The 24,026-nt window shown below is 46.9% G+C and overlaps 1 protein-coding gene across 4 annotated transcripts in view; it reads right to left on the reverse strand.

Moving 5' to 3' along the window:
* EPB41L4B (erythrocyte membrane protein band 4.1 like 4B) overlaps window positions 1–24,026 on the reverse strand; it is a 149,143-nt gene that overhangs the window by 44,822 nt on the left and 80,295 nt on the right. For all 4 annotated transcript variants that reach the window (XM_084776109.1, XM_084776107.1, XM_084776108.1 and 1 more), the window contains exons 16-17: window positions 4,099–4,301; window positions 1,698–1,816 (exon numbers count right to left, since the gene is read on the reverse strand). In XM_084776109.1, coding sequence (XP_084632235.1) covers window positions 1,698–1,816; window positions 4,099–4,301 — 322 coding nt within the window. The remainder of the gene's footprint in view (window positions 1–1,697; window positions 1,817–4,098; window positions 4,302–24,026) is intronic.

A 24,026-nucleotide genomic window follows, 5' to 3' on the forward strand; every position in this document is an offset into this window, starting at 1 on the left:
GTTGTGGTGGGCTATGCTTGTGACCCCAGTACTGGAGAGATGGACACAAGCGATTTCCTGGGGTTTGCTTGTCAGTCAGACTAGTCAAGTTGACGAACTTCAGGCCAGTGAGACACCTTATCTCAAAATACAGTGGGTGGGCCTGATTATCATCACCCTAGGCTGTCCTCTGGCCTAAACACACACACACACACACACACACACACACACACACGTACATAGTCAATACATATACACAAAAAAGTAAAAATAGAAGAATCATATGGAGTAACTTGCTGTGTGAGGACAAGGTCAGAGTCACCTGTAAGATCGTAGCTACAGGGATTCAGTGCTGTTTCAAATTTTCACTTGTGCCGAGGCGTTAAGTAAGGACCTTATACACGCTAAGCACGTGCCCTCCCACTGAGCCACTCCCACCTCCCCTACCCCCACCCCCAGTGAATTTCTCTGAATGGGACAGAAAGGTGGGCAGTGATGGCTTGAGTGCTTGAGCTCCAGGGAAAAGCTTGGTGCGACTCCTTGGAGGAGCAGGCTACTTCCTGCGTGTCCTACCACTGTCATGGCTACTCACGCATGTGAGTTCTCTGCTAGGTAACATGCTGCATGTCCTTTTTGCAATAGAGCTTACATGCTATGAAATTCAGGGTGGGCACCCTACTAAAACCATGTGCACTGTGGAAGAGGAGTTAAAACACAAGAAAAAGTAGAACCATGCAAGGGGCAGAGGGTGTGCTGGGTGCCACCTGGCGCTGCCAGCAGCTCCCTCATCAAGAAGGCAAGTGAGGCTCTGTTCCTGAAATAGCCCAAGCAGGAAGGGCAAGAAAGCAGCCGTGGAGATGCTGGGGAGCTGGATCTGGCTCGGTAAGCACTGTGCAAGCACAGGGACCTGAGTTCAAGGCCCAGAGCCCACGTAAAAAGGCTGGCACAGAGCAGGAGAACTGGCTCAGCAGTTAAGGCAGCTAGCTGCTCTTGGCAAGAACCAAAATTTGGTTCCCACAACAGGTACAGAACCCAACACCTTCTTACAGCCTTGACAGGCACACACATGTGTGCATATCCGCATAGGCGCACAAACATACACATAAACTCTTTTTTTAAAAAACTGAATGTGGAGGTGCCTGATGGCAGCAGGACAGGTGGGTGGGGTTTTGTGCATGTGACTTAGCCTACTAGGTGAGTTTGAGGCCAATAAGAGATCTTGCCTGCAAAATAAAGAGAATAGCACCCGATTGAAAAAAAAAACCTGAAATTGTCCTCTGACCTCTACACATGATGTGCACACACATACACACACATGCACCTGCACACACAAGTGTACACAAACAAATGTGTGCACATATACATGTGTACTTGCATATGCAGGAGCATAAACACACACACATGTACCTGCACACACATGAATGTACACACACGAGTACACATACACACGAGCACACATACACACGAGCACACACACATAGGTGCATCTGCATAAGCAGGAGCATAAACACACACACACATACACACATGTGCATTTGCACATACAGAAGAGCGCACACACACACATACACACATGTGCATTTGCACATACAGAAGCGCATACACACACACACACACACACACACACACACACACACACACAGAGCGCTAGAGTGGAAACCCTGAGGTCCGGGCCCCTGCTGCAGGGCAGCGCACTCCATGCAGAGCTGGGCTGGCACCTTGTTAATGTTGATGTGCAGGGCAGGCCAGGGTCCCGCAGCTTTCACAGTGTCCAGCTCCAGCTTCTTCAGGTGGGCAGCTGCTTCACTGTACAGGGCAGGTGCTCCTGGACTCAGTTCTAGGACATGGCCGGGGGAAAGGAAAAAGTGGAGGTTCAGATGGCAGCTGGATACAGGAGCCAGAGGTACCTGCAGGAGCCACATTTCCAAATCCTTTCCTGTCCCCTCCTGCTTAATGCTGTAGAAGAACATCCGACGACAAGGTTTCATAGCCTTACTCCCTAGGATAGGAGCGGAGTGTCCCTGGGTGTGTTGTTTGACCTCTCTGAGTCTCTGGGCCATTTAGAAATGAAAATAGAAACCACTTTTTTTTTTGTTTTTTTTTGCAGGGCTACTGTAGTATTGAGCTTATTCTCATAAAAAAGCCTTCAATGAGAAAATGTCCTTTACACACTGAAAAGATGGGTGTCCAGGCTGATAGGCATCGCAAGGTGCCTCGGAGAGTTACGCTATGTTTGTAAAATCAAAGCCGTTGGCTTTTTGTATTGTGTTGCATTTGTTTGCCACCCACACCCCCCAACTAGCTTGGATTTATCCATTAACACATTAAAAATTCACTAAATATTAAATATTCATTATACAATGAAGCTTGTGTTTTAATGCTTGTTAACAACTGGCATCTGGGGAATCAAAATAAACAAATACGACATGATTCTAGTGTAAGTGCGGGGAAGACAGTCCACATAAAAGCACCAAGAGCTATTCTTTTCCATCATTGCTATAGGCACAAGAGAGAAGACAACCCCACCCCACCCCCAGCTCCCCCACCCCGGCGGGGACGGTGGAAGCGTGCAGGGAATGCTACACAGATAGCATGCCAGCTGCCTCCTGGGGCATTAGAGTCCTACTAGGGCTGAGAGAAACGCACTGTAGACAGAGGAACCAGCAGGCACAAAGGCCAGGGCTGGGCTTGCACAGAATTTGGTGAAAGGACAGAAATTCTGTGCAGTCGGACTGTGGGAAGATTGGGGGAGGCGGAGACTGCAGGGAAGCCTTTGGAGGTTTTGGAGGCTTGTGGTGCTCAGAGTGTGCACTTATCCCGGCACAGTGAGGAACAGAAGGTCTTAACACTGACATGGGCAGCTTCTATATGGGGACTGTACTGGAGGAGGGACACTGTTAGGAGGGCATGGCAGTTGCCTCTGTGCAAAAGGATGAGGTGACCGTGGGCAAGGGTAGCCTGGCCAGTGTTTAGATTCTTTTCCCCAAGGGGGTCGGGGGATCCCATCTTCCCTTCAGCTAATCTCGAATGGCTCTTGTGGTCTGAAGATGAGGGCTGAGTTGCTGCTCAGCTTATCTGGACAGCTCACAGCTGCATGCAGTGTCAAGCTAGAAGGTTCCTTTGATAGTCACTGCACACCCTCTCTCGTGTTCACAGAGGGACTAAAACCCAGAGAGTACCCTGGGCTGCCCAGTGAGAGCCAGCAGCGACCTAGCCTCTGAGCACCCCTGCCTCAGTGCTCCTGAAGTGCTACATGAAAGTAGAAAAAGGGCTCCGGGGAGGGGTGGAGGGAGGCAGGGAGAGAAGAAGAAGTTATACTTGGGGAAAAAAAAAAAGTCATAATGAAAGCCAACACTGAACGCTAGTTAAAAACAAACATATGTAGACTGGCAATAAAATGATGATGAAAATGAAAAATAAGCGCCCTGTATGGGGGGTGGCCCACACCTTTAACCCCATCACTCGGGGAGGCAGAGGCAGGTGGCTCTTTGTGAGCTTCAAGTCAGCTGGTCTATATAGTGAGAAAGAAAAAAAGAAAGGAAGGAAAATAAAAAGAACTAATTCTTTGCTTCAGTCTATCACAGACAAATTTCTAAAGAAAGGAGAATAAAAGTGAGTTTCTAGAAAATAATACACTATATACACTATACAAGCTATCAGCCCGTTCTTACTAGAGTGAGCAGGGGCTAAATGAGTCATACTGCCAAGAATATGCCTAACCTCTTACTTTATTATTAACTGTCTATAGGATGGACCACAGGCCCACTGGATGCCTGACACCCCTTTGCTGTTGGAAGCAAGGTCACAGAAAGCCAGAGGAGATTTTACTGTGACCAAGATAGTAGAAACCCCGGGCGCAGTCTGACGCCCCTTTTTTCCACTGCTGGGGCCCAGGAGCCTTCCCTGAGCACGGTGCAGGCAGAAGTCTAAGCTAGGAGGCAAGAAGGAGTGTCTATCTGTAACAAGGTGGAAGCAGGAAATCCCCAAGTTTAGACTGCCTTGCCTACAGGCACCAGTCTCTATAGCCCCAAGTTGCCTAAACCTCGTAGCCATGACAACACCCTGCTCCTGTCTCCCACTGGTCCTTTCCACCCCACCCTGCTCCTTCCACATACTCACTGGTAAGGGCCTTGCTGGAGTTCGGGGACCTCAACGGCCCCTCCTTATTCTCCAGGGTCAGTGAAAGGCCGTAGTTAGAGTGGTGCTGGTGCTGATGGTGGTGTCTTCCAGAAGCTTTGGGGGCAAAGGGTGTGCCCCCGTTCTCCTCCAGGCCAAAAGGCAGCCGTTCTGTGGGGCTGAGTGCTGGGGAGGGGAGTGGGTAGCTGGAGCAGGCAACAAAGTCAGGATTTAGAACAACGTAGTGTTTTCGTAACACCTCGAAGACCCAGAGGCTCAAGAAACAGACCTCTACTTAAAATTGGGCCAAAGCACGTGCCAAGACAATGAACAAAGTGGGAATTTTTATGTTACCAATCTGACGTCTTGAACCTTAAAAATGTCTTCACTTTGAAATGGAATAAAATACCTTGCATTTTAAAAACTCATTTTCAGGGCTAGAGAGATGGCTACTCTTCCAGAGGACTTGGGTTCAGTACCTAGCACCCATGTAGCAGTTGACAAACATCTATAACTCCACTTCCAAAGGACCTGATGCCCTCTACTGGCCTTTACTGGCACTGCATGTACCTTATGAGCACACACAGACACACACACACACACACACACACAGGCAAAACACTCATACACATAAAAATAATGATTTTTGTTTTTTGGGTTTTTTTTGAAAAGACATGCTCTAAATGCAAGGTGGAAGAAAAACAATAAATAATGCTCAATTGATTATGTTATAAACCAAAGTCTCGTCTCTATCCATGTCACATGCAGAAAGCCCTCCTTATTTATGTCCCTGCTCTGATATTTCTTCTCAGGCAGGTGGCCTGTAATTCAAGCAAGGCCAGCCAGAACATCCCACAACTCTGTTAAGAGGGATTTGATCCAAATGCACTCACTTGTTCTAACTTTTAACAGGTAAAAGCTAAAATAGAGGAGCTCTCTTCCAGGTAGTTCACAATTGCCTCTAACTTCGGCTCAGAGGACTCACTGCCCTCTTCTGGCCCCCTTGGGCACTGCACTCATGTGCACAAACCCATACACATATCCACGTAATTAAAAACAAAACCTTCTAAAAATTATATTTCTTCGAAGTGCTTATATTAAAATAATGCCTTAACATACATTCTTCAACTAAATGTTTATTTTTCCCGACTGTAAAAGAAATTAAAATATTTTATGGATTCTTAAAGTACTGGCATGCCAGGGCACCATGTTCACAGTGTACAATGAGTAAGTCAGTTCTGGCAGTGAGGATGTAAATTGAAGTTTCTTGTGACCATCTTCCCAAGACATAAAGATGAGCAGGAGTTAAATGTAGCGGAGTGAGAAACACTCTGGTGGTATCATTTGAGAACCTAGATTCAGCTATACCAGAAGCTGATACCAGAAGCCAAGTCTTTCAACAAGGTTCAGAGAATGCATTGATTTGTTGACTGATTGACTGAGGTAGTTGGGTTTCTCCTTTATAAGTCACGGAGACTAAACAGTACTCATTATTGTTTTTATAGGAGAGAGTAGATGGCTGTGGAATCTAAGAAGGGTAGAAGGAGCCATTACAGGCCTATAACACAGTATGGGCAACGGTCAGGTGAGCGGGAGGGCAGGGTCTATGGAGAGAAGGGAGTGAGGAGGGAGCCAGCAGGAAGGGCAGTTCAAATGACAAGCTGGACTAGTGTGAAGGGCGAAGGGTGCAGAGTTATCATCTGAGCAACGAGGGACTGTGGGAAGGGTATGAGCTGGCCTCTAGGATGTGTGAGTATGTTTTGGGGACACTGGGGGAAGGAGGCAGGAATGGGCCTGGTTAGCAGACACAGAGCAGAGTCCAGAAGAAAAGGTTTGTGCAAGACACCATCGGTGCAGGAGCTGGACTCTTCAGCCACCCTGGCTGGTCTGTGGACACATGCTCATGGGCGCTCCTGTAGAGGGTGCACCTGAAGAGAGGTTCTCAACCTGTGGGTCAGGACCCTCTCACAGGGGCCACCGGGACTCTCTCACAGGGCCGCCTGGACCCTCTCACAGGGGCAGCCCGGATACCTGTCACAGGGGCCTCCCGGACCCTCTCACAGGGGCCGCCCGAGACCGTCCGAAAACACAGGTTTAACATTGTGATTTACAATAGTAGCAAAATTATAGCTATGAAGTAACAACAAAAATAATTTTATGGTTGTGGGGGTCACCACATGAGGAACTCTATTAAAAGGTCACACCATTAACAAGGGGGATGTGAGATTTTGAGCCCTGGAGGATCTCTACCCTCATCTCTCCCCCTTAGAAACAGTTCATGCTCCCCACCTTCCTATTGGAAGCAGTAAAAAATAAAAAATAAAAAAAAGCACACCGTGTTGGAGCTGGAAACCTGTCTCCCCTCTGCCCAGCCACAAGCCTGCAGGGGACCCTTGACCACTGTCCTACAGAACAACTGGGACAGCATTCTGGACTCTTCCATAGCTAAGAAGCTGTACAGCTAGGATTTGCACATCTGCAGACTGCAAAGCCCATCGGCATGATCTTCCCATCCTTCAAACGGATTAAAGATAGTTGCCCTATGAGGGTGCAGTGGGGCTCCCAGAGGAGCGCATATCCTTTTGGGGGGCTGGGGATGGCTTCCCAGGCTACGGCTGGTCTTCCTCTGCCTTGATCCTCATCACTTCCGGCCTGCTCGGAATCTGAGTTGCATCGGGACTGTCTAGCCATGAGGGTTAGATCAGTGAGGAGGTGAGAGGGACAGAGAAGCAGGAGCGAGCCATTGGCTGAATACAAAAGATCATGGAGACATGGATAGATGAGAAAATGGCAGGCAAAGAGCACATCCCCAATGGAAGATGGAGAGGGGGAAGTGAGGAATGTTCTGATGGGAGTGAGGGATGTTCTGATGCGCTTCAGATGTTCATATTGAGTGTGGGAATGAGCACCCGCAGGGAAACATGGCCAAGAGCAGAGAGCTGGCATGCCATCCGGCCTGGGAGAGGAGTTGGAGAGCTTTGAGGAAGAGTTCCTGAAAGATGGCAAATAGACACCACTTCAGATGCCAGAGCCTTCTTCACTCTCTGCCTCGAGTGTGAGAAGGATTCTGAGGCTGGGCTCAGATCAGGGAGAGCGTGCTGTCTCTAGATGTGGAAAGTGTACACTCAGCATGAAGAGTGAAACAGTAAAAATAAACGGACACTCCCAAACCCACCTATATTCTAAGATTGAGAAATCACATAATAACATGTCAAATAAAATATGCATTTGTGATTTTCTCTTACAGTTACCAAAGGGTTGGGAGTAGGATGCAAAGGAGACACATGGGAAGAAAGTGGACAAGGATGGGAGAAATTACCTGGGCTAGAGCAAGGAACCTAGTGCAGCTGAAGGTCCCAGGAGGAGCTGTTCCTATTGTGGGGCAGTTCCCTCTGATATTAAGACTTGGGATGAAAACAACTCACAAGTCTCAGGATGTTCCTGAAACATAACAGGTTCATAAGGTTCCTCCCTCCCCAAAGGTATACGAACAGAAAGGGCTGCTGAAGAAAGAAGTGATCTAACCTGCTGAGCAGTGTGGAAGTCATTCAGAGAGCCCCAGGGTCCCAGCTTTTGTGAGTTGTAAGTAACTACAGTGAATTCGCTGGTTCACCAAGTTGGAATTTGGTGATATTGCCATTTTGATGTGTTGTTGGTGTCTATCTAGGTGAGTAGACATTTGGTCATATCTCTCCAGGAGTGTCACAGTGGAATGTGACACTGTTGGTAGCATTCTCTACTCACACACAGGGACCATTCTGATGATGCAAACATGGAGGTTTTGTTGGGTTATGGATCTGTTAAGGAGATTTCTCAAGGACTCCTGTTCATGGATCGTCCCTGAAGGACTCCTAGAGGCAACATTAAACAGACTCTGAGGTAAATGGTACTCACAAGGTTGTGCATCTGCCCTGTTGCCCTCAGCACAGTCAGACTCACAGCAGCAACACACACCAGCCTTAGGGACACTGGCTAAGGTTCAGGATACTAGGCCAGCTCCATGCTCACTGCCACTAGAGACTGAGGCTCACGGGGTCTTTGGGATTATATGGGGGAGGGGGAGAGGGGACACAAGTATTTCGAGAATCCTCCACCAGAATTGCTACCAGGCAAGGAAAGGGAGAAGCTGAACTCATGGGCAAGTAAGGGTGTTCTTGAGAAGCTTTTCATAACCTTTGCAGTAAAGACAAGTTCTCTTACGGAGCCTGGGGATCTAGGCTGGGATAAGAACTCACAGAGTCTTATAATGGATGCCTTACACAGCCTCCGGTTCTATGGGTTTAAACTCAGGCTGAGTGTGAAGGTCACTAGAAAAACCCTTACATTCGAATGGCAGGAACAAAGGATAGTTCGTTGAGTTTGGAAAACAAAAAAACAAAAAAACCAGCCTGGTGGAGCCTCAGAGTTAAAGATATAGTCACATGGCCCAGGAATTCACACCAAGATAGGTACCCAAGGAAAAGGAAAGATCTATGACAAACGTGTATCTGAATGCCCATTAACAGCATTATTCATGGGGCCGGAGAAATGGCTCAGAGGTTAAGAACACTGACTGCTCTTCCAAAGGTCCTGAATTCAATTCCCAGCAACCACATGGTAGCTCTTCTATACATGCAGGAAAAGCACTGTATACATAATAATAAAAAAAGAAATCTTAACAAAACAGTATTATTCATAATCGCCCAAAAGTAAAAAAAAACCAGTTTCATCTATTGGTTAACAGATAATCAAAACGCGGTATATCAATACAATGGAGAATTACTGAGCCACGAAAAGGGAGTGAACGCTAAACTCACATTGCAATGTAAATGGACCTTGAAAACATCATGCTACCTGAAAGAAGACAGACATCAAAGCCCACGTATGCTTAGCACAGACACACGGGAGGAGGTTAGAGGTTATGTAGGAGTGGGAAGGTGGGAGGAATCAAGAGTGAAAGACTACAGTTACTGAGTTTCTCCGGGAGGAATGAAATGTTCCTGAAATAGTAAAACCCATGGCCACACAACTTCATGAAAACAATCGACTGTCTATTTTGCCGGGCTGTACATCCTGTAAGACAGACCCCAGGAAGGCTGGAGATCTTGAGAACCATGGGTGTTACCCCTCCTCTACGACATGCTAAATCCCGCAGCTGGCCTGGGAGCTACCACCTTTCTCCAACGTGCTGCCAGCTTATTTTGCATATGGGCTCACCATGGGAAGGGAGGTGAGCAGGTCACACAGCCGGGGACCAGCAGCTGAGTCCGGGACAAGATCCAGGCCTCCCACCTTTCCACTCAGTGCCCAAAGAGCTGCCCATCTGCTGTGTCTTACCATCTGCTCCACTTCTATTTAAGGCAGCACGAGTACTTATCAGGAAAACCCAAGTCCTTCTCAGAAGCCACTCGCTAAGCCACCCTTGTGTCCTCTACCATCCCGTAAACTCTGCAGGAAAAGAAGCCGCCATATGTATTTGTGTCCCCGCTATGCTAGACACAAGGGCTGGTGCAGGGGACGCCAGGAGAAGCTTCGGTGTAATCAATAAATGGTCCAGGGCCAGCTCTGGTGTCCGGCACTGTGCCAGGCATGACAGTCAGCAAAGCAGGGATCTCAGTCCAGCCTCAGAGACTGTTACAGGAGACCAGGAGTAGAGATGCTTGAAGCAAGGAAGTGCTGAAGGTTATGAAATAGTGGACAGCAGGGGCCGGGGTGGACACTGGACATTCTTGGGGAAGTGTTCTCAAACTGCTAAGGCCCAGAGCTGACAAGACTTACTAGGTGTTGGGGGGAGGGGGCAGGATCTCACAAGCCTTCATGTTTGCTTAAGAGTGAGCATCCTGCTGTTTCTCTTTATGTCTCCTATTTGGACTACAAACTTGTTGGGGGGGGGGATTAATAGGAAATTAACATATTTTTTTTTCTGAAATGAAGAAGGGCTTCAGCTTTCTGAAAGGAACAATGCATTCTCAGTGCAGGAACCTGAGGTGCCCTCTTTGCTCCACTGGTCACCATGCTGAATGACCGTGGGCTCACCGCCCACTTTCCCTCACACACTCCAAGTGGTCCAGAGCACTTCTGGGTCTCCACCTGGCCTTGTGCCCCACTGATACTTTCTGCATCAGCCACGAGTGCTTTGTAGCCCCAACCCCCCACCCCCACTGGATTCCTGTGGTGGCACCTCCCGTGGTCCTTTATCCCTTCATTCTGGGGTGCTAAGCAGTTTCCCAATTATTCTCATTTTGGGTTTGCTTCAGTGATAACTCAGATCTTCAGTCCTTTCGTCCTTTGTATAATTACGCCCCTGTATTACACTCCCTCCGTAGGAAACATTTTAGATTAGCTTCCATTTTCCTGATTGTACATGCCAGATACACAATGTTAGCCTGCCTGACCCACATTGCTTGAGCTGTCACTCAATGTTATTTTAATGCCATTTACACACGATAGCCCAAATCTGACTTCCTTTCTCACACTGTTCTTTCTTAGCAGTCAAATATGTCCTGACTGTTCCCTTTCTTTACTTTGGATTTTAATTTCTTTCTCTTTGTTCTGTAAGCTTCTGCAGTTAGTCTATTGCGGTGGAAAAGGAAAAAACAACAACAACAAAACAAAACAAAACAAAAACAAAAAACAAACCAGAAGTTGGGTGGCTTCTGTGCTTTGCCTACATGTATTAGATTAGAGTTTAAGCTTACTACCCCAAAACTCCCACTGGCATTCCAATTTGGAGCATTAAGTCCTGGGGCTTGGGAAAGCATATACACAAGGCACAGATTTCTTTCCATTTATTAAAATGGCTTAAAATGTTCTTTGGTCAGAGTTTTGTTTCATTTCTTTTCATTACAGAATAGAACCAATGGTATTAACCACTGTCCCAAGTATTTTTCAATTTCATCGAAATTTAAAATAACACTGTCATTACATCTCCTACACGCCTATCCTTCCCTCACCATCCCTCTCTCGAGTGCGTGTGTGTGTGTGTGTGTGTGTGTGTGCGCGTGCGTGCGTGCGTGCGTGCGTGTGTGTGTGTTCTGTACGAGTGATGCATGCACATGAGAGTGCAGGTGCTCAGACCTGGACACTGAGTGTCTTTCTCCATCACTCTCCACCTTACTCCCATGAGACAGGGTCTCTCGCTGAACTGGAATTCTGTTTGCTGTTTCAGCAAGGCTGGTTGTCCAGCAAGCTCTAGGATCCCTCAGGGTCTGCCATCTCAGATGCTGGGCTACAGGCACATGCAACTATACTTTTTAAAAAATTACTTCTAGGGAATCTGAACTCACTTGCAAAGTGAGTGCCCTTACCCACTGAGTCATCACCCCAGTTCCCCACTACACACATACACACACACACACACACACACATAGTTACTGAATTCAAAATATTTCTGCTTTTGGCATCTCATTAGCTGAGATTCAGTTGGGTTTTTATTTTGTTTGTTTGTTTGTTTGTTTGTTTTTGAGACAGTGTTCCTCTGTGTAGCCTTGGCTATCCTGGACTCGCTTTGTAGAGTAGGATGACCTTGAACTCACAGAGATCTACCTGCATCTGCCTCCCCAAGTGCTGGGATTATAGGCATGCACCACTACGCCCAGCTTTACTTGGATTTTAAGATAGTCAGATGAATTTTGCTCATCCTACCTAGTATCCATATTTTGTTTTCTTAACTTATTGCATTGGCCAGCAGTACATATCAGGAGGACATTGAAGGCCCGCTGTCACCTGTGTCTCCGTTCTGGAGTTTACAGGTTGCCTAATTAAATGCTGTTCCTGCCAAACCTCACACATTAGGCTAGGCTCAGACAACCCTTCCACTTTGTCACTAAAACCCTTGAGCAGTAACTGCTGCCTGCCCTGAGGAGATCTGAGCTGTCCCTCAGTCCTTCTGCTAGGTACTTTGAAAAGATGCTAATCAAATTCCCCACTGTGTCACCCTGCAGCTTATCACTGGCTTTGGGGAATCGATTTCCCACGAAGCCTCACCACTGTGCCCTTTTCCTCTTCTTTCCACGGCTCCATGGCTTCCCGGAGGGAGCTGGCTGCTGACTTAGCAGTTGACAAAGGCTGATTGCCCTGGTGTTCTGGGGGCATTTTTTTTTTTTCTATTTTTAGCTTTAAGATTCAAACTAATCACGGAGCAGCCAAGTGTTTCTTTTTTCCTTCTCTTTGTTCTCCCGCCTTCTGCACTTAGGACATTCTGACTGAAAAAGGAAAAAGAGGGTTGGGTGGCTCTGCCCTTTTCATCCTGCGGGCCACCTTCAAGGCTGTGAAGACCTTCATCTCTTTGCCCCAAAGTAATTACCTATAAAACCATACAGTTCTATTAAGAGTCTGGTGATGGGGCATGCTCTAGGGAGACTGAGGCAGGAGGAGAATCATAAATCCGGGGCTAGCCTGGCCTCATAGCAAGCTCCAGGCTGGTCACAGCTGGGTGGTGATATCCAGTTTTTGTCTGTTTGTTTTGTTTTTTTGAGATCTAGTTTTAAAACAAAACAAAGACAGCAGCCACCAAATAAATAAATAAATAAATAAATAAATAAATTCTGTGCTCTTTTGTTTGAGGCCATGCCCCACTTTTTTTCCTCTTTCAAATCGTGTCTTAATTGTGAGTTTATTTGTGAGGACCCTGACCCCCCCACACACACACACAACCCCCTCTCCCCCGTTTCAGGCTTTCTGTGCTACATTCACATCCTGAGTGAACAATATTCCTTCTTAGGCCATTCTTCTTTGACATTTCTTTGGGAAGGCATAGAAAACACCACAGAGGACCCCCCCACACACACAGAGGAACCCCCCATGCCCCATCCTACTCTCTCTCTCTCTCCCTCCTATGCTAATCACTCCAAGACCTTGTCCCGCATTCTAACCCTGTCTCCCCTGCTGACAGAGTTAACAGCAAACCCTGTGGTGTTTCTTCCACCTTCCAAACACCCTACTGTCAAGCAGGTGGGCCAGGAAGTCCACGATGCTCTCTGCTTTTAACAGATGAGTGTCTGGGTGGCTAAGACGTCATCCCACGAAAGTGTTGTGCCAGCCTGACATCTCTCTCAGACAAACAGAGAGCACGCTCCATTCATGCCCCGCTCCCACAGCACATCGATCTGGGTTTGTTCATGTACCACAAGCAACCTATATATTCACAGCCATGCCTTCATTGGCAATGATGCTGCATGTCCTGTCAGCATCTACACCAGTGGTTGTGACCCCTTTTGGCGGTCAAACAACTCTTTCCCAGGGATTGCATATCAAACATCCTGCACATCAAACACTTGCATTACAGTTCACAACAATAGCAAACTTGCAGGTATGAAGAAGGAATAAAAATAATGTTATGGCTGGGATCCCCACAACACGAGAAACTGTATGAAAGGGTGGCAGCACTAAGAAGGTTGAGAACCACTGGTCTGCATAGCACTCATGGCAGCACCCACGCAGCTAAGAATTCTTTATACCGTTTCTGGAGATGCCTGGTTGGGACAAACTGGTTCCTGCTTTAGTTCTGAGCCAATGTGGGCACAACTGCAAAGGCCACATCAGAGCTAACCCAGCAGGGGGCTGCAGATGGACCTCTCAGGAGAGCTGCCCATGGATGGGTTTCAGAAAGGGCTGCAAGTGAGTGGGCTAAGTGGGTAGGACCCCAGGGCTCTCAGGGACCCAGCAACCTCATCTACCATTCCCCGTGTACTATATATCTGCCATTTTCTACATGTGCCATGGAACAGACGCCAGGAAATGACATTCCTACCCCATGTTCAGTGTCCTTACCAGGACTGTGCCTCACCCAAGCATGGTGTTATATGGGTCAGATGCCAGCCAGAAGTACATCTCCTCACAAAAACTAAGGCATTGATCACACTCTTTAAATATGAAGAGATCCCTCCAAATTGATATTTTTGAATGCCCAACATTGTATCATTTGTCAACTTATTTTAATCTCCCAGCAATCACTTAAGGACTATTATTCTATATTTTCTGTATATGGAAGGAGGAAGTCACACGGCTACAGAATGTCAGAGCTAGGGTTTGAACAGAGGCAACTTGACTCAAGCCATGTGCTTTCTTTAGGGGTAAGTGGCACTGCCTTGCCCTGTGGATACAGAAGAGAGACCTAAGGGTAATAAAGGAAAGTGGGCTGACAGCTCACTGCGAACTTGCTGTGTGTTGTGAGTTCCTGGAACTCACCTCACTCATCAGGGTCTCCAATACCTCCCTTTCATGGCGTTTATCAAGCATTTCCAAACCAGTGACTGCAGCAGGAAATCCTGAACTCACGTGCTCACTGCTGTGTCCACCTGAGATGGCAGAAGGGACACGTGACTAGTTTGGTTTCAGTTTTAATTTAGTGATGACTAGCATAGGGTTACAAGCTCTTACTGAATTCAGAGAAAGTATACTCTGTGGCTGGGATAGAATATAAATTTGCAGCACTGTATTCTCTGCATAGTGGGTTTGAATAGAAAACTGTATCAAAGTCTTAGAGACAGACACGTTACAAATGTTAGGATGACTTCCTACACAAATCACCTAATTAGTTTCATTTGTTAAAGAAAAAAGAAAGACTAGAATAAAAGGTCAGGATGGTGTGTGTGTGTGTGTGTGTGTGTGTGTGTGAGAGAGAGAGAGAGAGAGAGAGAGAGAGAGAGAGAGAGAGAGAGACAGAGACAGAGACAGAGAGACAGAGAGAGACAGAGACAGAGACAGACAGACAGAGAGAAGAGAGAGAGGGAGGGAGACAGAGAGAGATTAAGACAGAGACACAGACAGAGAGAAAGAGAGAGGGGGAGAAGGAGAGAGAGAGAGAAGAGAGGAGAGAGAGAGAGAGAGAGAGAGAGAGAGAGAGAGAGAGAGAAGAGAGGAGAAAGAGGAGAGAGGGAGGGAGGGAGAGATAGAGATAGATCATCATTTAGGTGTGTGTGTGTGTGTGTGTGTGTGTGCGTGTGTGTGTGTGTGTATACTTACTGTGCACACAACCCTAGGTTCTATTTCTGGCACTTCTCTCCCATCTGTTACATATAATTTTTTATTTGTGTATATGTGTGTGTGCCTGCTTGTGTATATGTACACCATATGTGTATGTGCAGGTATCTGCTGAGTCTAAAAGAGGGCTGGATCCCCCTTGGAACAGGAGGTGCACGTGTGGGTGAGCCATCATATGGGTTTGGGGAACTGATTTCAAGACCTCTGCAAAAGCAGCCAGTGCCCTTAGCAATTGAACCATCTCTCCATTCTCATCATTATGACTTTTTTTTTTTTTAAAGACAGAATCTCACTATGTAGACCAGGCTGGCCTTAAACTCAAAGATCCATTTGCCTCTGTCTTCCAAGTTCTGGGACTAAAGGGATGCTCCATCACACCCCACACTCTGTTACATTTTAAAATGTGGTTTAGATTCCTTTATATAGATCCCTCACTGGTAGAGGGGAATCTTCCCAACTTGTAATTCTTTCAAGAGAATTTCCAAATAATCAACCTTGCAAATTGATTCTATTAGCACGAGTAGTGTGTGACTCCATATTGGATAGGGGACTCTAAATTCAATTAGTGTGTTAGCAGCCTGGAGTCAATGAGCAGTATGTGGGACAGTGTAGCTGTCTCAGAAATGCTTGCTCAATGAACTTGTTCGAATGCATTAAAATTTAATTTTCTTTAGCTAATTTTCAAGTATTTACTCGTAAAGGTCTTACTTTGGTTATGAGTTCCCTACTTGCTAATAACTACATTAATTTACTTCTGCAAATTGTAGAGTAAAATACTGCTCATCTTGGGGACAGCCTAGAAGATTCCATGGCCCTGTACAATCCATCAAAGGACAGGCACATTCACCTTTCATTTGATTAAATCAGTTATTACAACTGGTTTCAATGAATGGCTTAAACACTTGGTCCTTGACATTTTTCTCTCAGAAAAGGCATTTTGTCCTGATGTCATCCTTCCTAATGTCTTTCTTATTGTCTCCGTGTCCTCATGAGTGCACACGTGTGTATAATTGTGTTGCATGTGTACGTGTACTAATGTAAGTACACATGAGCTACTGAGGCAGTACAAAGCTTGTGAGGAAGGGCTGCAGATGTAGCAATTTCAGATCCATTCCAGTGTCTAGTCCAGAGAACGACCATTTTACAAGTTCCCTTTTGCTCAGGGACTTATGACTGAGACTTGATTCAATCTGTTTTGTTCTTTTTTTTTTTTTTTTTTTTTCGAGACAGGGTTTCTCTGTGTAGCCTTGGCTGTCCTGGACCCGCTTTGTAGACCAGGCTGGCCTCAAACTCACAGCGATCCATCTGCCTCTGCCTCCCAAGTGCTGGCATTACAAGCGTGCGCCACCACGCCCGGCTCTGTTTTGTTCTTCAAACAAAGGCTACACTGGAGCTGTTCTGCACACAGCATCACTTCAAATGTATCTGTGTTGGTTTGGGAAAAAATGGTCCCCATAAGCCCATATGGGGTGGTGCTATTAGGAAGTGTGGCCTTGTTAGAGTAGATGTGTCACTACTGGGTAGGCTCTGACGTCTCAGAAGCCCAAGCCTGGCCAGTGTGTCACTTTCACCTCTTGCTACATGCTGATCTAGATGTAAAACTCCTGTACCATGTTTGCCCGTGAGCCGCCATGTTTCCTGCCATGACAATAATGGATTAAACCTCTGAAACTGTGAGCCAGCCCCCATTGATTGTTTTCCTTTTTAAGAGTTGCCATGCTCATGGTGTCTTCAGGGCAATAAAAACCTACCTAAGATGGCATCTATCAGTGTTTTCCCTTCTTGGGTCCTTTAGTCTTTTCTCCCTTTTCAATTCTGTACCCAACGCCTCTGCACTTTGCTTTGAGTGAACTCTGCCTTCGGGAGGGCAGCAGCACGGACACACTTGCCCCAATGGCTGTTTATACAATTAATCCTTGTCTGGGCCACTAGAGTGTGGTAATAGTAGAAGTAGTAGTAATACAATAATAATAATAATAATAATAATAATAATAATAATAATAATAATAATAATAATAATAATAATAATAATAATTCTCTAAATTGTACATCCTTCACCATCCTGGCTACCCTGGGCCATGAGCTGGGAGGAATATTTTTCCAATACTCAAGACATCATCTAGTTTCACCAAATGAATGAAATTAAAACATGATTCATTCCAGATAAAGTTCAGGTTAGATGAAAAAAACTATATTCATCTAGAGGTGGAGGGCAGGCTTTCAACACTGTAATTATCGGACGTGCCAGTGTGAGCTGAAACCTGGGTCCGTGTCACACAAAAGAAGGCTGAGTCTGTTGTGGTATTCATTAGTGCACAAAAATCTCCAATGAGCCTCTGTCCCTTCCCCAGTTCTCATACTCTTCAGAAGTGTCTACCTGAAGCATCCTTAGCCTCTGAGGCCAGACACTGGCTGGGTGTCAGGCCTCTGGGCTTAATTGCTTTTATTACAGGCATGCTATTTATCCTTCAGGCAGGGAGGGAGGCTGGCTGGGTCATTAGCACAGCAGCGGGCTTGCTGATGAGGTCTCAGTCACCAGGTTCAAGCAAGCCATCCCTCCAGGCGGGGAGTGATTGGGTGGGCTCCTGTAGGAAGCACCTCTAATTATTCTAGCCCCTTTTAGTGGGTTGCCTAGACAACAATTGTGATGTTTTTAAGAGCTGCCATCTCCCCTCCATTAAAACCACTCACAGCCTTGGGACGCACCTGCAATGTTGGAGCGGATTTATCAGAGATATAATCAAAACTACAGACTGGTCCTCCCTCGGTCAAATGTACAGGTAGGTCACCACATCTGAGTGAGCAGCCTGAGTGGAAAGCTCTCAACAGAATCCCCAGCAGAACGGAAGCACAGGCACCAGAAATCAGTTCCCGTATCTTGGCTATTTTTGTCTGTGCTCCCCCGTGCAGCTCTCTGGGGTGACGGCGTGCTGATGGTCATCTGAATGTCTAGAAACCAATTTCGAGAAAGCTCCAGTAACAAGCAACAACCCCCAGCTTTCTTTCTCACTATCACAAATGCTAAGAGGGCACGCTCAGTGTTGCTCCAGCGCCGGTGAATGTGGGCATGTGTGCATACTTCTGTGTGCTAGCTTCCTTCCCTCATCACACGTATGTGGTGTGGTGGGTACAAACCTATGACATCTCCTTAGGGGGAACGGCAGCATAAAATGTTCAAATGATAATGGCTCAGCATGTCTATTCCCCGGAGACTTAAGTCTATAGAGTTCATTTGTTCAAGTGCACAAACAGAATGCCGAGCATAGCGTACAATTACCGTACGCAGTTGATGCAGCTTGTATGTGTATCAGTATTGACTGGTTAAGTAGACACATATGCCTCTTTTGTATGCAGGCTGCCTTGAGATTGACAAGAAATGTTAATGATATTTACAGCTCAGAAGTAGAAAACTGGGGAATAAGAAGAAGTCAATTAGATAGCTGTGAGGCTTAAAAAATATTGTGTGTGTCTGAAAAGAGGCATGAATGTAGCATGGCACGTGTGTGGATGCCAGAGGACAAGCTCAGGGGTCAGTCTACACCTTCCACTTCGAGACAGGGTCTCATTTGCTTCTCCGGCATAGGGCAGGTTACTTGGCCTGCAGGCTTCTGGGAGTTCTCCTGTCTCTGCTTTCCGTCTTGTCACGGGAGCAGAGGGACTATATACGGGCTACCACAAATGGCTTTGCGTGGTTCTGGGGGCAAAACTGAAGTCCTTGTAATTCCATGGCAAGCACTTTACCCAGTGAACCATGGCTCGAGTCGTTGTTTGAGTTTTTACTGTGATGTGCACTGACTATTACATGAGTTCAGCTCTGTGCATCTGCTGGCTCCACGGGAGCCAGTCTCTGCTCCTTGCTGAAAACACTCTTAGGGAGGGGGCACGAGCGTGCGGAGGGACGCTCATCTAACTGGTTAATACCGTCTCATTCACAGATTCCTGCCTGCACCCCCCGGCTGATCACTCAGTCTCTCTCAGAGTGTAATTGCTGTAGCTGAGTGTGTGTTAATTACAGGCAGAATGAAAAAAAAATAGCACAATGGTTCTCTTCTGTGTGTGTGTGTGTGTGTGTGTGTGTGTGTGTGTGTGTGTGTGTATGTGTATGTGTGTATGTGTATGAGTGTGTTTACACCCGGGCACGCACACACATGCATGTGAAAGCCAGAGGTCAATGCTGGGTGTCTGCCTCAGTTGCTCGCCATCTTTATTTTTGAGTCACTGAACCCACAGCTCACTGATACATCCAGACTGGCTGGACAGTGACTCTGCTCCAAGGAGCCTCCTGCCCCCTGCACCCCGACACCGGGGTTACAGGCAGGCCCCATGGAGCTCTGCTTTTACATGGGTACTTGGGATCCTAACACAGCTTGCTATGTTGGCATGGTAGATATTTTACCAGCTGAGCTATCTCCTAGGCTCCCTTAATAAAAACAGGGCTAAACTTTCTCTGCTTTGTCTGAGATGAAGCCCTAAACTAGCTGACTTGGGAACTAGACAGACACTTCTAATTCTCCGAACTTCCAAGACCTACTGGCCCAGTGGAATGTATTTTCGGCTCTCACCTACCCTTCGCCCTCTATCAGCTTTGCCATTTACAAGAGGAGAGTATTGTTGACACACACCCGGCCTGGGCAGTTATCTCCTTGGACTCTCAGACAGAAATATCATTTCTATTTCTCCCTTTATCCCCTCTCAAAGGATCCCCGCGGCACTTCGGCTCTTAGCCTGTCTGTTTCAAAGAGAGGTGGCTTTCTGCACTGTGAACCCTCATCCATTTTATCTCTCCTCCGGAACCAGGCACCCCTCCCTGTTGCTGAAGTTAAAGCACACAGCTCCCCTGCCTGCCCAGGAGACATTCCGTCTCTTGAGCTAGACGCTACCTTAGTTCTTTTTCTGTCCACAGGGACTGCCAAAGTCATACTGCTCAAAACCCACTGAAAATTCCTAGCGGACAGCCTTAAGCACTGTGCACAACACCTTAATGACATATTATTTGAGGTTTGGGGGGGGGCATAGAGGTCATAAGTGTTGTATATGTATGCTAAGTCAAGGACAAACACCTTCTATCATTTTTTACCTTATTTTTGGAGACAGGGTCTCTCACTGAACTTAAGCTCACCTGTTTAACTAGCCAATGAGCCCCTGAAAGCTGTCTCTGCCCTGCCCCTACCCCAGCACTGCGGCTACACATGTCCACTATCATGTCCAGCTTTTTATATGGTGCAATGGACATTATATTGGTAAATTGGCATGTGCCATTTGAGTTTATTTACAAGCTGGCTCTGGAAACAGGGTTGCCCTCTCCCATCCCAGAACTGAGCGTGTTTGTCTTAAAGCACCCTCTGAGGCATCTTGTCCAGGAGTGGGCTGCCCCTCTTCTCAACTACGTAAAAGGGAGGAAAGAGAACAGCAAAACATGCCAAGAGTAAAAACACGGTGTGTCCTTGAGAAAAGCTAGAAGGCAAATCACTTCCAAGAGATGTTACTATTCTTGGTCCCACAATATCAAAGATGCCTACGGTGGGGAAGAGAAGCCAGGAGTTCTGCAGCAAGGAGCTCACCCAAGGAACGTGCCACCAGTAACTCCCAACTCTCACTTTCCCCAGGCAGCATGTGATGCTGCCTAGATCTGAAGGTGACACTTGCCAGGGGCTGTGGGGTTTTTTTGGGGGGGGGGTTGTTGTTGTTATTTGTTCGCTTTCCTGGAAACCTCACTGGAGGAGACTCTCTCGGGAATTCCAGCTGGTCGCCTTCATGAGGCTTCCCCAGTTTCTGCTGGATGTTTTTAGCGTTAACAGTTCATATTTTCTGTTTCTACCTATGTGTTACATGTTAGCTATTCTTAACTTTTGCTTGCTACATGCTTAATAAATTAAATGGAAAATGTGGCTGTTATAGATCATTTCTCCAGGCCAGGAACATGTGGATGTGCCAAGGACCCAAACTCAGGTCTTCAGGTCCAATCAACGGGCACTTTATTGACTGAGCCACTTCCCTAGACCACGTTATTAACTGAGCCATCTCCCTAGACCTCATTTGAGTCCCTTCACAAGATATTGTTACATTTCTTTTTGCAATGAAGAAAATGGGACAAATTGGAAAAATTGGCCAAGGGTCCCATGGCTAGTGGCAAAGCTGAAGGTCCACATTTGATCTCATAAGAGGCCCGTGAGCCTATTTCCTCTGGAACTGGAATGTCACGCTGTGGGCATCTAGTATATCTCTTCTCTGACTTGAAAAGTCCTATCATCAGGCTTCTGTAATCTTGAATCTGTTTTCAGGACTGGCCTTCATTCGGAGGCAGGCTCTTAGGTAAAAGCGCTCACTGGCGGCTCACCCTTGGTTGCAGAACAGTAAGCAGAAAATGGTCTGGCCAACTCATGAGGGGTGATGGTGAAATTAAAGCTACACAAGGAACAACTGGCATCTGAATTCTTCTGCCTCCTCATGTGCTTAGGAGTGGAAAGGCACGTTAACTAGGCAGATTGACTATACGAGACATGTGCTCTACTACTGATACACATCCCAGGGATCCACTCATTTACTTTTGTTTCGTTGATTTTTTTTTTTTTTTAATTAAAGACAGGGTTTCACTCACTGCATACTCTTGGCTGTCCTGGACTCAATTTGTAGACCGGGCTGGCTACAAACTCACAAGAGAGCCACCTGCCTGCTTCTGCCTCCCTGAGTACTGGGATTAAAGGTGTGTGCCACCATGACCAGCTCACTCATTTACTCTTGAGCATTAGGTCCACTTAAAATTTACATATATTTACCCCCTTGCCTCTGATACAAGTTAAAATCAAACCATCAAGGCAAGAAATGGCTTAACCAGGGTAAGCTTCTACCCTTGCCTACTCCTCTGTGGTGATGGTGAAGACGTTAAGCCCTAAACCTGGTATGGTGGTGCACACTTTTAATCCCAGCACTCTGAAGGCAGAGGCAGGATCTCTGTGGGGTTGAAGTCAGCCTGGTCTACAGAGTTCCAGGACAGCCAGGTTATGTAGAGGCTCTAACTTTAATTTAAAAAAAAAGGGGGGGGGGGAGGAAAAAGTCCATGCAGTCTCACCAGCTACCATTTAAAGAGACCCCAACAATATTTTAAACATTTGGCTTTTGTTTGTTTTGTTTTGATGTCATGCGTGTGCAGGTGGCCATGGAAACCGTAATAGGGCACTGGAGTCTTTGGAATTAGTGTTAGAAGTGACTGTGGACTGCTCAACGTGGGTGCTAGGAACCAAATCTGGGTCCTCTGAAAGAGCAACACCTCTTAACTGCTCAGCCATCTCTCCAGCACTCAAGTTCAACATTTCTAAATAAATTGAGCTATCACTTGGTTCCTATTTGAAGAGAAGTGGGCCTATTTACAGAATTATTGATTTCTTTTGCGTAGGCTCAGCTGAGCACCAGCTTCGGGTTTGTTTGCCTTTTTAGATACCCCAGGGGCTCCTTAAAATGTGCCAGTTTTCCTCAACAGCAGCTGGCTTTTCTGTCTGACCCTCCACCCGCAGACACCCCCCCCCCCCCCCCGGCCTGTGCTTGCTCTCTGCCTCCTGGTGAGAGATGCAGAAGCCAGCATCCTGGGCCAAGCTGTGGTATTTACCCATGGCATTTGGGAAACTTGGCCAGTCAGGGAAGTAACTTAGAGCTTGGTTTGAGAACTATTGATCTAAGAGATCAATATGGCTGCCCAGAGAGTTCTTTGATGAACTCAGATTTTAAAGGACTAAGTAAAAGCTGCAAAGTCAAGGGCACCAAAACAGCTCTGTCATTTGTTAGGTCCCAAGCTGGACCCAGGAGGCTGGAGCCACTTGACCTGGAAAGATGGTGGATGGTTTTAACAGGCCAGAGAGTCAGAAGGGACCCCCAGCATGGTCCTCCTTCCACCTCTGCTGCTGAAGAAGAGCCATCTTCTGTAGGGATGGCTGAGCAAGCAATGGAGGACACAGAGACAGTTCTGAGTACAGGACAGAACCACCTGGCACATTTTCAAGACACGTAACAACCACGGGCCACATCAATTCACTGACACCCAACAATCTAATAGTCACAGTGAGATGTGGATCACCAGGGTGATGACGGTGGGATGACTGCCCATCATGAGAGCCCGGAGGCCAGCACTTACCTTCTCCCTATGCCCGCCTCCCTATCTGGAACACGATACTAACTACTTTGTGGAGTGACCAGGAAGACAAAGTGGCACATGTGGAGCTTGAGAGTGGCTGTTAACCCCTCTGTGTGACTGTAGATCACTATCCGTCTGGTGGGGTTTCCAATGTCAGATGGCTACTTGGCCCACTGCCATACCTACCATTACACCAACACTTCAAATGAGACCCGCCGAATAGCGTGCACTCGATGAAGCTGAGTCCACAAATGACCCAGCGGCCCATGTCCTACTCAAAATGTGATGCTCCCAACCGGATGTGGTATATCGGAACCCTTCAGACCGGACCAGAGATGACATCATCATTGCCCGTTACCTGGTTGCAAAGTCCCCTTCCAATAAATCTGTTCTCCGAGCAGACATCCATTGAGCACCTGCTGTCAGGTACCAAGAACAAAGGCAAAGACTGCTGAGGAATCTGAGGCTCCAAGATGAGATGAAAAAAAAAAGAGGCTGTTTCAATACAGAGTAGTGAGTACAATGTTCCCGTGTCTGGGGGTGTGAGGGGGAGGTAGTAGTAGAACACAGAACACAGGAATTAACCCAATTTGCAGAGGTGGGGGCTGTCAAGAGAGTCCCCAGAGAAGATGACGTCTGAGCGGAGGCTTAAAGGCTAGGCGGGAGTTGGGAGTGACAGAATTCTAGGCAGGAAAGAACAGTGCTTGCAAAGCAGCAGTCATGAGGTGTGGCACGGGCATCTCGGTGTGACTGTTTCATCAGAAAGATGAGAGGTTGGGATGGACTACGCTAGAGCAAAGAGACTGAGGCACTGGGGTGACACATCAGATTGTGGGGATCACAG

This window comes from Acomys minous, assembly GCF_964271855.1.
Source record: "Acomys minous genome assembly, chromosome: 1".
Classification (NCBI taxonomy): Eukaryota; Metazoa; Chordata; class Mammalia; order Rodentia; family Muridae; genus Acomys; species Acomys minous.